At 44.3% G+C, this 15,435-nt stretch overlaps 1 protein-coding gene across 6 annotated transcripts in view; it reads right to left on the bottom strand.

Moving 5' to 3' along the window:
* Positions 1-15,435, bottom strand: part of LOC128688956 (receptor-type guanylate cyclase Gyc76C) — a 619,662-nt gene that overhangs the window by 511,716 nt on the left and 92,511 nt on the right. Inside the window, exon 1 of one of the 6 annotated variants that reach the window (XM_070083062.1) lies at positions 3,630-3,674. The exons of the other annotated variants lie outside the window; for them this stretch is intronic. Coding sequence (XP_069939163.1) covers positions 3,630-3,659 — 30 coding nt within the window. The 5' untranslated portion in view covers positions 3,660-3,674. Of the gene's footprint in view, positions 1-3,629; positions 3,675-15,435 lie in introns of those variants that run through there. 6 annotated transcript variants of the gene reach the window in all.

Genomic DNA, 15,435 nt, shown 5'->3' with positions numbered 1-15,435 from the left:
TCAGCACTGTCCTCCAGGACAGCACTAGCACCCTCAGAAGCACCTTCCTCCAGGACAACACTAGCACCCTCAGCACTGACCTCCAGGACAGCACTAGCCCCCTCAGGAGCACTGTCCAAGACAGCCCAGTCCCTACCACCCATCTTTTTTTCCCAGCTGTCATACCATGTTGACAGTCTTTCAAGAAGGATGTTTTATTGGTGTTCTTGTCTTTTAATATAGATGTCATTTCCTCATACAGGTGTATCTCATTTGGGCAGCCCCAAAAACATCTCTCTGAGTTTATGTCAAGTGTGGTCACTAGTTTAAAATCCCTGCATATACTATGGGACCACTGACCACACAGGTGGCAAGCAATCCAGGCCTGTCTTCGTCCCTTACCCTTTCTGCAGACTACACAGATCTTCATGGTAGTGTTCATCTTAGCAGTACTAGACAACTCTCCAAGCTAGCTAGTCTATAATTCCCCGATGTATTTAATTTTTTGTAACAGTTCTTCCGATTTGGCTTTATTTCCAACGAAACCATTTGAATCTGTCCGAATCCAGCGAAATCCGTTTGACTCCACCTGAATCCAGCAAACCTGGTAATGCAGATAGTGGATCACTTAGTGGATTACTTAGCAAACCAAAATTGTAATTACACATTGTAACCTTTACAAAGAAATAAATCTTATCTTTATCTTTAGGTAGGCACTGTGGTGTGATCCAACTACAGTAATTAAATGATAAGTGGTAATACAAATTTCTTTTCTAATGACACTATTGTATTAAATGTATTGTACTAACAGTTATATTTTGTGTACCCAGCAAGCAAACCAAAATAAAATACAGTCCACATAATTTTAATTTACCAGAGTAGCTTTTTTTTTTTTTTTTTTAATTATTAATTTAATGTCAGGTCAAGCTTTTTTGTGAGAGTGGTGAAGGAGTGGGCATCGAGGGAGTGACAGTTCTGCAACCTACTGTGACTAAGGCCCACTTACCTCACCCAAATTACTTACATGTAATAATTCAGGTAATACCCTTTAAACCTCATGCAGGTAATTTCTCACACTATGCATGGAGAGGTAGGGTGGTGGTGATAGGAATAATTACATGTGATGAAGGAAGGGAAAAACTGTGTAGAAAGACAGGTGGAGAGGAAAACTGCGAGTTTGGTTGGGGCAACAAAGAGAGTTAGAAAGGTGGGGTAAATAAAGTGTGAGGACCCCCTAATGAAATAAGATACATTAAATCTTGGGTTGTCTTACGTTAAATCTTGGGTTATCCTTGGATAATTGAGTTATCATAGGATAATTCTTGAGTTATCCTAGGATCATTCTTGAGTTATCCCAGAATAATTCTTGAGTTATCCCAGAATAATTCTTGAGTTATCCACAGATAATTCTTAAATTTTGCTGGTCAAATATTAAGTTATTCTAGGTTAAATTCTGGGTTATCCTAGATTAAATCTTAGGTTATCCTAAGTCAAATCTTGAGTTACTTAAGGGTAATTCTTAGGTTATATCTTGTTATCCTAGTAAATCTTGCGTTATCCAAGGCTAAATCTACATAATGGACTATATGAGAACTGAAATGTCGCTAGGAGAATCTCATAGGTATGGTGACCTTAGACTTAAAAAGGCCTTTGATGCGGTCAACCATATTATGTAAGAAACTACAAGCTATCGGCATAGGTTCTGCAGACTGGTTCAAGTCCTACCTGAGCTACAGGAAACAAATTGTCAAGATCAACAACACAGAACCAGAACCCCTGCCGATAGCATGTGGGGTTCCCCAAAGTAGTATTCTGGGTCCCTTATCGTGAATGGCATGCCCATCACTGTCAAGTGTAATCTTCTGTTGTATGCATTATATCTCAGGTAAAGACCCACAAGATACAGCTAATGTACTGTCACTAGAACTAGAGCCCTGCAGCAAATGGCTAGTAGACAACAAATTATAATTACACCTCGGGAAAACAGAAGCCATACTCTTTGGCACGAAAAAACAACAGAAAAGGGTAAATAATTTTAATGTCTAGTGTAGAGGGGAACCATCACTTCAGTATCTTCAGTGAAATATCTAGGAATCCCCTTTGACCCAAACATATCAGGAGAATTGATAGGAAACAGTGCAGCAAAGAAAGCGAATGGCAGACTAAAGTTCCTCTACAGACAAGCACAGTGTCTCAGTACTGAGGCACGCAGGACCTATGTCTAGCGCTTATACAGTGCCATACAGATTACTCGTTCTTCATGGTACTCTGCCTTAACAAGCAAACAAAAATGAAAGATAGACTACAAATCATCCAGAACAAAATGTCAAGACTCATCCTAGACCTGGGTCGAATTATTATTATAGTCAAGGGGGAAGCGCTAAACCCGGAGGATTATACAGCGCCTGGGGGGGGGGATGATGTGGAAGGCATTCAGGCTTAATTCGGGGTACTGGAGCACAGACCCAATTCCCTAAATCAAGAGCCTCTCACCAACATCAAGGAACCTTCCTTGAGGGGACCTGGGTCGAAGAGCATGAAAGCCAGCATGACTTACAACAACTGGATATGCTGAATGTTGAAGACAGTAAAACAACTGAAGCTAAATCATGCTTATAAAACTACTCAGTGTCCAGAATATCTTGCTGCCAAGTCTGTCAAGGCTGGGAACCAAAGGAATTATAGTACTAGAAGGGAACACAACTTCGTAGCACCCACAGTAAGTGGTCAGGCTTCAAAGATCTTTTACTGTATAGTAATAAAGGAATGGAACGCCGTGACTGCCTGCACATGTCAAAGCCTGTCACAGCATGAGCCAGTTCAGGAAGAGAGCCAAAAGGTACCTAATGAATGTAGCGACAGAGGAAGGAGAGTGACTCATTGTATAGCTAACATACATGTACCTATTACTGTGATCTTATCCTCTCTTTAATGTTAATGTAAATAACTCAGTTTACCTTATTCCTAGTACATCTCCTTTTATTGTAACTGTCTCTCACATAATTGAGTTACTTAGCTGTTATAACTTTTAAGTTTAAATAAGATATTACAAGGACCCCAGTGACAATAAGTCACTTTGTCTGACTTTCTTGGGTTATCCTAGGTACTCTACACATATGCTGCTATGTATGATAATTTATGTAACTATATTTATGTGTACAGTCCCTGGACTCATTATTTACCTCTAATCTTTTTGACTACCGCCCACAGGATGGGTATAGGGTGCATAATAAAGATATTAAATTAACCTATACCTGAACAAACTTACTATTGTAGGCCTACAACCTGTGACCTCAGAACCGACACTATAAAATATTTGTAATTTCCATGAATAAAGTTGTTTGTTGGTGATAGCGTTGTCATTTGTTGGTGTTGGTGACAGTGTTGTTTGTTGATAATAGTGTTGTCGTTTGTTGGTATTGGTGATAGTCTTGTCGTTTGTTGTGTCTGAATAGTTTTGAGGATGAGGAAGATTGGTGAGAAGAATTACAAATGCAAGAAGTGAGGGTAGCGTGGCGGGTTGTTAAGCAGGCCGCCCACTCCAGATGAGACGGCTGGCTAAATATAACCTTGTCAGCTACTTAGCATCTCACAGCAACACACTCAAATAAGACGTCAACACATTAGAATGAGATGTCAAACACACTCACATGAAACTTCAACACACTAGAATGAGACATCAAACACACTCAATGAGATGTCAAACACACTAGAATGAGGCGTCAACACACTAGCTAAAATGAGTTGTCAACACACTCCAATTGGACGTCAACATACTTAAATAATACTCAACACACTGAAATGAAACGCCAACACAGTAGAATACATTTTTGCTAATTTTACTGTAAAAAACCTTAAGACACCTATAACAATCAGTGCCATTTACCGGATACCTCACACAAACATCCCAAATTTCAGTGAGAAATTAAAGTCACTAATAACAAACAGACAAATGAATAAGCACCACCTTCTCTTAGCTGGAGACTTCAACATCAACCTTGGCTTACTAGATGATCAGCCTGTAACTGATTTCATCAACAATATGAACAACACACTTCTCATACCAACAATAACTAAACCAACCAGGCTCACTGAGACAAGTGCAACCATAACAGACCACATATGGACCAATATACTAGCCCCCCTTAAATCAGGGATAATCAGAGATAGCACTACAGACCACTACCCTACCTTCCTCCTGACAAACATTAGTAAATCACCACTTGAATTCAACAAAGTCTCATTTAGACTCCATGACGAGGCCTCAATAAGAAAGTTCACAGCTGACCTAGAGATTGTTGACTGGCCTACAGAATTCTCCAAGGCCAATGGTATTGATGACTGGACAGACATTTTTCTTAACAAATTACTTAGACTATACAACAAACATTGTCCTATAAAAACGAAACAGATCACAAACAAACGGCTTGGTTGCCCATGGCGAACCAGTACCATTCTGAAATCTATTGACAAGAAACACCAATATGAAAAGCAATATAGACAGGACTTAATACACAAAGATATTCTTAAACACTATTCATCAGTTCTCACCAAAGTAATAAAGAAAGCCAAACAACTATACTACTCCAGTAGATTCACAGACACTAGAGGAGATATAAAAAAGACCTGGAAAACACTCTCTCAGATTCTAGGGACCCACAAACTGAAAAAAAACAAGAATATTGTCCTAACTAAACCTAATGAAACACCACTACATCCCACTGACACAGCTAACAAGATAAACGACTTCTTCTCAACCATAGGATCTAATCTCGCCAATAAAATCCCACATACCAATGCCCATGCCGGGGACTACCTAGATGGGAATTTCCCAAATTCCTTCTATCTTGCACCAACTGAGCCCTCGAAAGTCACCGAGATTATAAAGTCACTTAAAAATAACTCAGGGAATCTGTCTAATGTCCCACCATTACTGTACAAGCGAGCGGCCCATATCCTTTTGCATGCTATTTCATTACTTTTTAACAAGTCACTAGAAACTAGCACCTTCCCGAAACTACTCAAGATGGCAAGGGTTACACCAATACATAAAGGTGGTGACCCTACAGACTTAAACAACTAAAGGCCAATATCAAACTTACCATTGCTATCCAAAATCTTTGAGAAACTCGTGCACAGGAGACTATGTTCATTTATAACAACACAAAACATACTCAACCCCTGCCAATTTGGATTCAGGAAAAATAAAAGCACTAATGATGCAATCATAAAAATGCTAGATCTGCTTTACACAGCATTGGAAAATAAGGAATATCCACTAGGAATTTTTATTGACCTAAGAAAAGCTTTTGACACAGTAGACCACGACATCCTACTCCACAAACTTGACCATTACGGTATAAGAGGCCATGAGCTTGCTTATTTCAAATCTTACCTTACTAATAGGTATCAGTATGTCACCATTAAAGACACAGCATCAACAACACGGCCACTTGATACTGGAGTTCCGCAGGGAAGTGTCCTTGGTCCCCTGCTCTTCCTCATATACATCAATGATCTTCCAAACGTATCCCAACACCTGAAACCCATTCTCTTTGCTGACGACATGACTTATGTCATCTCTCACCCTAATCTTGCCACCCTCAACACCATTGTTAACGAGGAGCTGATCAAAATATCGACTTGGATGACAGCCAATAAACTTACGCTTAACACTGACAAAACCTACTATATTATGTTTGGTAGCAGAGCAGGAGATGCACAAATTAACATTAAGATCGACAACACTCCAATTACCAGACATAATGAGGGCAAATTCCTAGGCCTATACCTTGACAACAACCTGAATTTCAGCACCCATATCCAACACATAACCAAAAAAGTATCCAAAACGGTTGGGATCCTCTCCAAGATACGATACTACGTGCCGCAAACTGCCCTTATCACACTATACCATTCACTTATATATCCATACCTCACCTATGCTATTTGTGCTTGGGGATCAACTGCAGCAACACACCTAAAGCCAATAATAATCCAACAAAAAGCTGCAGTAAGAATAATCACTAAATCCCATCCCTGGCAACACACCCCCCCCACTCTTCATAGATCTAAACTTACTCCCTGTTCAGTACATCCACACTTACTACTGTGCAAGCTACATCTACAGGACCTTAAACTCCAATATCAACCTTGACCTAAAACGCTTTCTTGATAGTTGTGACAGAACCCACAGGCATAACACCAGACACAAACATCTCTACGACATTCCCCGTGTCCGACTAAACCTTTACAAAAATTCAATGTATGTCAAAGGCCCTAAAATCTGGAACACCCTACCTGAGAACTCTAGAACTGCAGACACATTCATCACCTTCAAAACTACCATTAGAAAACATCTTATCTCCCTGATACACCCCATCAACTAACTACACAAATACCACCTGGTGGTTCACACTTATACTCACTCACCCATTTGACCATAAACAGAAATATTAATCCCAATCTTAAAATAATGAATCCTATGATACTCCAATACTGAAACTATGTACTGTGCCAAAACAAAAGCATTCACATTGCTAAACTCACAAACTAGTATTTAGTCACTTAGCCATAATACCAGCTTACCTCATAATTTGTAATATATTAAAATAAAAAATTAAACTAAGTCTGCCCGAAATGCCTAGCTATGCTAGGCGTTCTAGTGGTACACTCTGTAATCATTATTTAACTACATGTAAACCACACAACAACCAAATTCTGTAAATTCAACATTGTAATCTTTATAGAGAATAAACTTTGAATTTGAATTTGAATTGAATGTGACGTCAAGACACTAGAATAATACGTCAATACATTCTAATGAGACGTCATCACACTCAAATGAGACGTCAACACACTCAAATGAGATGTCAACACACTCAAATGAGACGTCAACACACTCAAATGAGATGTCAACACACTCAAATGAGACGTTAACATTAAAATGAGACATCACCAGCAAAATGAGACGTCAACATACTCAAATGAGACGTCAACACTCAAACAGATGTCAATGCACTCAAATGAGATGTCAGCACCATTCAAATAAGACATCAACACACAAGACATCCAAACAATATAAAATAAGACCATACCTGGAGGGTGTTCCGGGGGTCAACGCCCCCGCAGCCCTGTCCATTACCAGGCCTCGCGGTGGATTAAGGACTGATCAACCAGGCTGTTACCGATGGCCGCACGCAAACCGACGAACGAGCCATAGCCCGGTTGGTCAGGAACTGACCTTAATTAAATACTGGGAGCGCCTGGAAGCGATTGACTTGTACTCAATGGAGCGTAGGCGAGAGAGATATATCATAATCTACACCTGGAAGATTCTGGAGGGACTGGTTCCTAATTTGCACACAGAAATCACTCCCTACGGAAGCAAAAGACTTGGCAGGCGATGCAACATACCCCCAGTGAAAAGTAGGGGCGCCACTGGTACACTAAGAGAAAACACAATAAGTGTCTGGGGCCCAAGACTATTCAACAGCCTCCCACCAGCTATAAAGGAAATTACCAATAGGCCCCTGGTTGTCTTCAAGAGGAAGCTGGACAGATACCTAAAGTCAGTGCCGGATCAGCTGGGCTGTGGGTCGTATGTTGGACTACTTGCGGCCAGCAGTAACAGCCTCGTTAATCAGGCCCTGATCCACCGGGAGGTCTGGTTATGGACCAGGCAGCGGGGGCGTTGATCAGGGTGGTGGATCAGGGTCTGATCAATCAGGCTGTTACTGCTGGTCGCACGTAAACTGACGTACGAACTACAGCCCGGTTGGTCAGGTACTGACTTTAGGCGCCTGTCCAGTGCCTTCTTGAAGACAGCCAGGGGTCTATTGGTAATCCCCTTTATGTATGCTGGAGGCTGTTGAAGTCTTGGGCCCCTGACACTTACTGTGTTGTCTCTTGGCGTACTACGGCACCTCTGCTTTTCACTGGGAGATGTTGCACCGCCTGCCCAGCCTTTTGCTTTCGTAGGGAGTGATTTCCGTGTGCATATTTGCGACTAGTTCCTCTAGGACGAACGAAATGATGTTATACTTGAATATTTTCAGTTTCATCACCCAAAGTATGTTAATGTTGAAGATATTATTCCTCAGGAACAATGAGTAAGATCCGGACACGGTTTTTAACCGGATATAACAGAAGTGTAGTTGGCAGGACTGACAGACAGGTGCTGTAGAAGATGCTTAAATGCTTAACAATAACAATATCTACTAGTGTTGATACTGACGATAACATTCTCTCTCTCTCTCTCTCTCTCTCTCTCTCTCTCTCTCTCTCTCTCTCTCTCTCTCTCTCTCTCTCTCTCTCTCTCTCTCTCTCTCTCTCTCTCTCTCTCTCTCTCAAACACACACACTCTCTCACTCTTGCTAAAATATAACAAAAAACATTTTAATGAGAATATGTTTGAGAGAGCCAACCCGGCGTGGAGACAACACAGTAGAGAAGCAAGGCGGGCAAGTAATAATTGTGTTAAAACAAAAGACTGTAAGCTAAGCAAAGCGAAATAACACAAACCTTTGTTTTTTTTTCTTTTTAAATTAAAGTGATAAAAATCCAAATTAAAAATTGCTAACTTCTTAAAAGTTAAAGTGTATTATGTGTGTGTGTTTAGTGCAGCACATTAGTGGGTCTTGAGTGTATCTGAAGTGTTGATGTGTTCAGCTGAAGGACTCTCCACGGGGGGATAACAACGCCTCGAACTATCCACAGTGATACCAACGGCCCCACAGTGCTACCTACTACCCACAATGTTACCCACCACTATCCACAGTACTACCTGCGGCCCCACAGTGCTACTTACTACCTACAAGTAAGTAAGTAAGTAAGTTTATTCAGGTATACACAAATACAGTTACATAGAATTATCATACATAGCAGCATATGTGTAGAGAACCTAGGATAACCCAAAAAAGTCAGACAGAGTGACTTATTTCCAATGTTACCCACCGCTATCCACAGTACTACCTGCGGCCCCACAGTGCTACCTACTACCCACAATGTTACCCACCACTATCCAAAGTGCTACATGTAGTCCCACAGTGCTACCTACTACCCACAATGTTACCCACCACTATCCAAAGTGCTACACGCAGTCCCACAGTGCTACCTACTACCTACAATGTTACCCACCACTATCCACAGTACTACCTGCGGCCCCACAGTGCTACCTACTACCCACAATGTTACCCACCACTATCCAAAGTGCTACATGCAGTCCCACAGTGCTACCTACTACCCACAATGTTACCCACCACTATCCACAGTGCTACCTGCGGCTCACAGTGCTACCTACTACCCACAATGTTACCCACCACTATCCACAGTACTACCTGCGGCCCCACAGTGCTACCTACTACCCACAATGTTACCCACCACTATCCACAGTGCTACCTGCGGCCCCACAGTGCTACCTACTACCCACAATGTTACCCACCACTATCCACAGTACTACCTGCGGCCCCACAGTGCTACCTACTACCCATAATGTTACCCACCACTATCCACAGTACTACCTGCGGCCCCACACTGCTACCTACTACCCACAATGTTACCCACCACTATCCACAGTGCTACCTGCAGTCCCACAGTGCTACCTACTACCCACAATATTACCCACCACAACCCACAGTGCTACGCGACCCACAGTGCTACCTACATACTACCCATGTCAGCATACTTCAATATTTCAGATACGATAAGTTCGACTCAAGAAATCGTAATGACACGATTGCAAACAAACCATACCCCCGGCCGGGATTGAACCCGCGGTCATAGAGTCTCAAAACTCCAGCCCGTCGCGTTAGCCGCTAGACCAGCTAGCCACAATAAGATTCATCCAACTAGGTATATTTCTACATCATAGGAAGGTTAGCACAGGCACTACTGTGACCACAAATGCTCCTCAAATCACTTCCCGACCTGCCAGACTGTGGTTCGTACGTTGGACTGCGTGCTGCCAGCAGTGACAGCCTGGTCTACCTACCTGGAGTCTACCTGGAGGGCATTCTAGGGATCAACGCCCCGCGGCCCGGTCCACGACCAGGCCCCCCGGTGAATCAGGGCCTGAGCAACGAGGCTGTTACTGCTGGCCGCACGTAGCCCAACGTACGAACCACAGCCCGGCTGATCCGGCACCGACTTTAGATATCTGTCCAGCTCCCTCTTGAAGACAACCAAGGGTCTATTGGTAATGCTCCTTATGACTGGTGGGAGGCTGTTGAACAGTCTTGGGCTCCTGACACTTAATGTGTTTTGTCACTGGGGGTATGTTGCATCGCCTGCCAAGTCTTTTGCTTTCGTAGGGAGTGATTGCTGTGTGCATATTAGTGACCAGTCCCTCCAGAATCTTCCAGGTGTAGATTATGATACATTTCTCTCGCCTGCGCTCTAGTGAGTACAAGTCAAGTTAAGATGATTGATGGAACTTATACGTGCAGTAAAGGTTCTCTGTACATTCACTAGTTCTGCAATTTCACCTGCCTTGAATGGAGATGTTACTAAACAGCAGTATTCCAGCCTAGAGAAAACAAGTGATTTAAAAAGGATCATCATTGGCTTAGCATCTCTTGTCTTGTATGTTCTCATTATCCATCCTATCAGTTTCCTCGCAGATGTGATAGTGGCATTGTTGTGGTCCTTGAAGGTGAGGTCTTCGGACATTACCACTTCCAGGTCCTTCACATTACTTTTCCTCTCTATTGTGTGATTGGAGTTTGTAGTATACTCAGTCCTAGTTATTATTTCCTCCAGTTTTCCATAACGGAGTAGTTGGAATTTGTCTTCATTGAACATCATATTGTTTTCTGTTGCCCATTGGAAAACTTGGTTTATATCTTCTTGGAGATTTGCCGTGTCCTCAATGGATGACACTCGTGCAGATCCTAATATCGTCTGATATGAGGATGAGGAACAGGATAGGGGCAAGTACTGTGCCTTGTGGAACACAGCTCTTCACTATGGCAGCTTCCGATTTAACTCTGTTTACCACTACTCTTTGTGTTCGATTGGTTAGAAAGTTGAAGATCCATCTGCTATTTTACCAGTTATCTCTTTAGCGTGCATTTTGTGTACTATTACACCATGATCGCACTTGTCAAAGGCTTTTATAAAATCTGTGTACACTACATCTGCATTCTGTTTTTCTTCCACTGCATCTAAGACCATATCATAGTGGTCCAGTAGTTGCGAGAGGCAGGAGCGACCTGCTTTGAAATCATGTTGCCCTGGATTGTGAAATTTTTGGGAGTCCAGGTGGTTTGCTATCCTGCTTCTTAGAACTCTTTCAAAGATTTTTATGATATGGGACGTTAAAGCTATTGGTCTATAGTTCTTAGCCACTGCTTTGCTGTCACCCCTATGGAGTGGGGCTACATCCGTTGTTGTTAGTTACTGCGGAATCTCACTTGTGTCTATGCTCCTTCTCCATAGCATATTAGGGCCCGTGAAAGGGGTTTCTTGCAGTTCTTAATGAACACAGATTTCCAGGAGTCTGGGCCTGGGGCAGAGTGCATGGAGATGTCGCTGATGGCTTTCTCAAAGTCTAGTGGAGTTAGGGTTATGTCAGAAATTTGGCATACATTAGCAGGGTTTTGAGGCTCATTCATGAAAAAATTGTTTGGACTGTATCTTTAGACTGATTAGTGGCTCACTGAACACAGTCATATTGAGATTTCAGTATCTCACTCATTTCTTTGTCATCTGTGTAGGATCCGTCTTGTCTGAGCAGGGGCCTATACGAGAAGTGGTTTTTGTCTTGTTTTGGGCATATGAAAGGAAATATTTCGAATTTTCAATTTCGTTAATCGCTTTTAGCTCCTCTTGGCTTTCCTGGATCCTGCATGAGTCCTTTAACTGTAGCTCGATATTTTCCACTTCCCTGGTTAGCACTTCCTTCCGTGTTTCAGATAATCTAGCATTTTTGAGGAGCTCAGTGATTCTTCACCATCTCCTGTAGAGGGAGCATCTCTCTCTCTCCAGTTTACTTCTTCTCTTCTTTTTTCTTAGGGGAATATGCCTTGAACATACTTCAGCTACCAAGAGGTTGATCTTTTCAAGGCACTGGTTAGGGTCAATGTAATTTAAGATATCTTTCCAACATGATTCATTTAGGGCATAGTTTACCTGATCCCAGTTGATGTTGTTTTTGAAGTTGAATTTGGTAAAGTTACCCTCACAGCTGTATGCATTTTGATGATCAGGACCCCTGTGCTGATCAGGCCCTGTGGTTGATCAATCCCTGTGGTTGATCAGGCCCTGTGGTTGATCAGGCCCTGTGCTGATCAGGCCCTGTGGTTGATCAATCCCTGTGGTTGATCAGGCCCTGTGGTTGATCAGGCCCTGTGCTGATCAGGCCCTGTGGTTGATCAGGCCCTGTGGTTGATCAGGCCCTGTGGTTGATCAGGCCCTGTGGTTGATCAGGCCCTGTGGTTGATCAGGCCCTGTGGTTGATCAGGCCCTGTGGTTGATCAGGCCCTGTGGTTGATCAGGCCCTGTGCTGATCAGGCCCTGTGGCTGATCAGGCCCTGTGGTTGATCAGGCCCTGTGGTTGATCAGGCCCTGTGGTTGGTCAGGCCCTGTGGTTGATCAGGCCCTGTGGTTGGTCAGGCCCTGTGGTTGATCAGGCCCTGTGATTGATCAGGCCCTGTGGTTGATCAGGCCCTGTGCTGATCAGGCCCAGTGGCTGATCAGGCCCTGTGGCTGATCAGGCCCTGTGGTTGATCAGGCCCTGTGCTGATCAGGCCCTGTGGCTGATCAGGCCCTGTGGCTGATCAGGCCCTGTGGTTGATCAGGCCCTGTGGTTGATCAGGCCCTGTGGTTGATCAGGCCCTGTACTGATCAGGCCCTGTGGTTGATCAGGCCCTGTGGTTGATCAGGCCCTGTGGTTGATCAGGCCCTGTGGTTGATCAGGCCCTGTGGTTGATCAGGCCCTGTGGCTGATCAGGCCCTGTGGTTGATCAGGCCCTGTGGTTGATCAGGCCCTGTGGTTGATCAGGCCCTGTGGTTGATCAGGCCCTGTGGCTGATCAGGCCCTGTGGTTGATCAGGCCCTGTGGTTGATCAGGCCCTGTGGTTGATCAGGCCCTGTGGTTGATCAGGCCCTGTGGTTGATCAGGCCCTGTGGTTGATCAGGCCCTGTGGTTGATCAGGCCCTGTGGTTGATCAGGCCCTGTGGTTGATCAGGCCCTGTGGTTGATCAGGCCCTGTGGTTGATCAGGCCCTGTGGTTGATCAGGCCCTGTGGTTGATCAGGCCCTGTGGTTGATCAGGCCCTGTGGTTGATCAGGCCCTGTGGATGATCAGGCCCTGTGGTTGATCAGGCCCTGTGGTTGATCAGGCCCTGTGGTTGATCAGGCCCTGTGGTTGATCAGGCCCTGTGGTTGATCAGGCCCTGTGGTTGATCAGGCCCTGTGGTTGATCAGGCCCTGTGGTTGATCAGGCCCTGTGGTTGATCAGGCCCTGTGGTTGATCAGGCCCTGTGGTTGATCAGGCCCTGTGGATGATCAGGCCCTGTGGTTGATCAGGCCCTGTGGTTGATCAGGCCCTGTGGTTGATCAGGCCCTGTGGTTGATCAGGCCCTGTGGTTGATCAGGCCCTGTGGTTGATCAGGCCCTGTGGTTGATCAGGCCCTGTGGTTGATCAGGCCCTGTGGTTGATCAGGCCCTGTGGATGATCAGGCCCTGTGGTTGATCAGGCCCTGTGGTTGATCAGGCCCTGTGGTTGATCAGGCCCTGTGGTTGATCAGGCCCTGTGGTTGATCAGGCCCTGTGGTTGATCAGGCCCTGTGGTTGATCAGGCCCTGTGGTTGATCAGGCCCTGTGGTTGATCAGGCCCTGTGGTTGATCAGGCCCTGTGGTTGATCAGGCCCTGTGGTTGATCAGGCCCTGTGGTTGATCAGGCCCTGTGGTTGATCAGGCCCTGTGGTTGATCAGGCCCTGTGGTTGATCAGGCCCTGTGGTTGATCAGGCCCTGTGGTTGATCAGGCCCTGTGGTTGATCAGGCCCTGTGGTTGATCAGGCCCTGATCCACCAAAAAAGTCTGAAACATTCTTCAGGTAAGGTTGGAATTTACTTACACACTATCAAAAATATTTTAGTCCCCACAATAATGCACCTTAATCAAAGTCCGTTAGATAAATATAATTATAATCAACCTTAATTTTTAAAGGGGTGGGCCAATAAGCCAGCGGAAGGCCTTGCTCAGATGACCAAAAGCTCCAGTTGCGGGTCATCATATGACTAAGACCCACGTCTGGAAGCACTTGTAATGTTTCTTGGTAAACCTTACGTAACCTAAGTTAGATAAACAGTCAAGTCAATTGAATATTAAAACATATTTGATATATTATAAATTTATGAAATCAATAACTGCCGAGCGTCTCAAGGCTAGAGACACTGCAGACCTGGAGAGTGTACAAAGAACTTTCACGCCACACATAAGTGCGATAAGGCACCTAAACTACTGGGAACGGTTGAAGGTCCTTGATCTGTATTCCCTTGAACGTAGGCGAGAGAAATACATGATAATATACACTTGGAAGGTCCTGGAGGGATTGACACCAAACGTGCACACGAAAATCACTCCCTATGAAAGCAAAAATCTCGGCAGGAGATGTAACATTCCCCCGATGGAAAGCTGTGGCCCCACAAATACACTGAGAGACAACACAATAAGTGTCCGGGGCCCAAGACTGTTCAACTGCCTCCCAGCATACATAAGGGGGATTATCAATAAACCCCTGGATGTCTTCAAGAAGGCACTGGACAAGCACCTGAAGTCAGTACCTGACCAACCGGGCTGTGGTTCGTACGTCAGTTTGCGTGCGGCCAGCAGTAACAGCCTCGTTGATCAGACCCTGATCCACCATGAGGCCTGGTCTCAGACCAAGCCGCGGGGCGTTGACCCCCGAAACCCTCTCCAGGTAAACGTCAGGTAAGGTCCTAGCCTCTATCCCCCTATTCGGAAAACTGTTCCACGCATCCACAACTCTGTTCGAAAACCAGTACTTACCTATGTCCTTTCTAAATCCAAATTTATCCAACTTTAATCCGTTATTTCTAGTTCTTACCAGGTTTGACACCCTCAGTACTTTATTAATATCTCCCTTGTTTATGCCCGTCATCCACTTATACACTTCAATATCTCCCCTCATTCTACGTCTCTCCAGAGAGTGGAGATTCGAGGCTCTAAGTCTATCTTCATACGGGAGATTCCTTATACAGTAAATCATTTTAGTCATTCTTCTCTGTATGTTCTCCAGTGAGTCTATATCCATCCTGTAGTAAGGAGACCAAAACTGAGCAGCATAATCTGAACGAGGCTTCACTAGTGATGTATAGTGAGGCCTCACTAGTGAGGTATAGTGAGGCCTCACTAGTGATGTATAGTGAGGTATAGTGAGGCCTCACTAGTGAGGTATAGTGAGGCCTCACTAGTGAGGTATAGTGAGGCCT

Source organism: Cherax quadricarinatus, chromosome 1, assembly GCF_038502225.1.
Source record: "Cherax quadricarinatus isolate ZL_2023a chromosome 1, ASM3850222v1, whole genome shotgun sequence".
Lineage (NCBI taxonomy): Eukaryota > Metazoa > Arthropoda > Malacostraca > Decapoda > Parastacidae > Cherax > Cherax quadricarinatus.
This window is presented reverse-complemented; position numbering and strand designations above follow the sequence as displayed.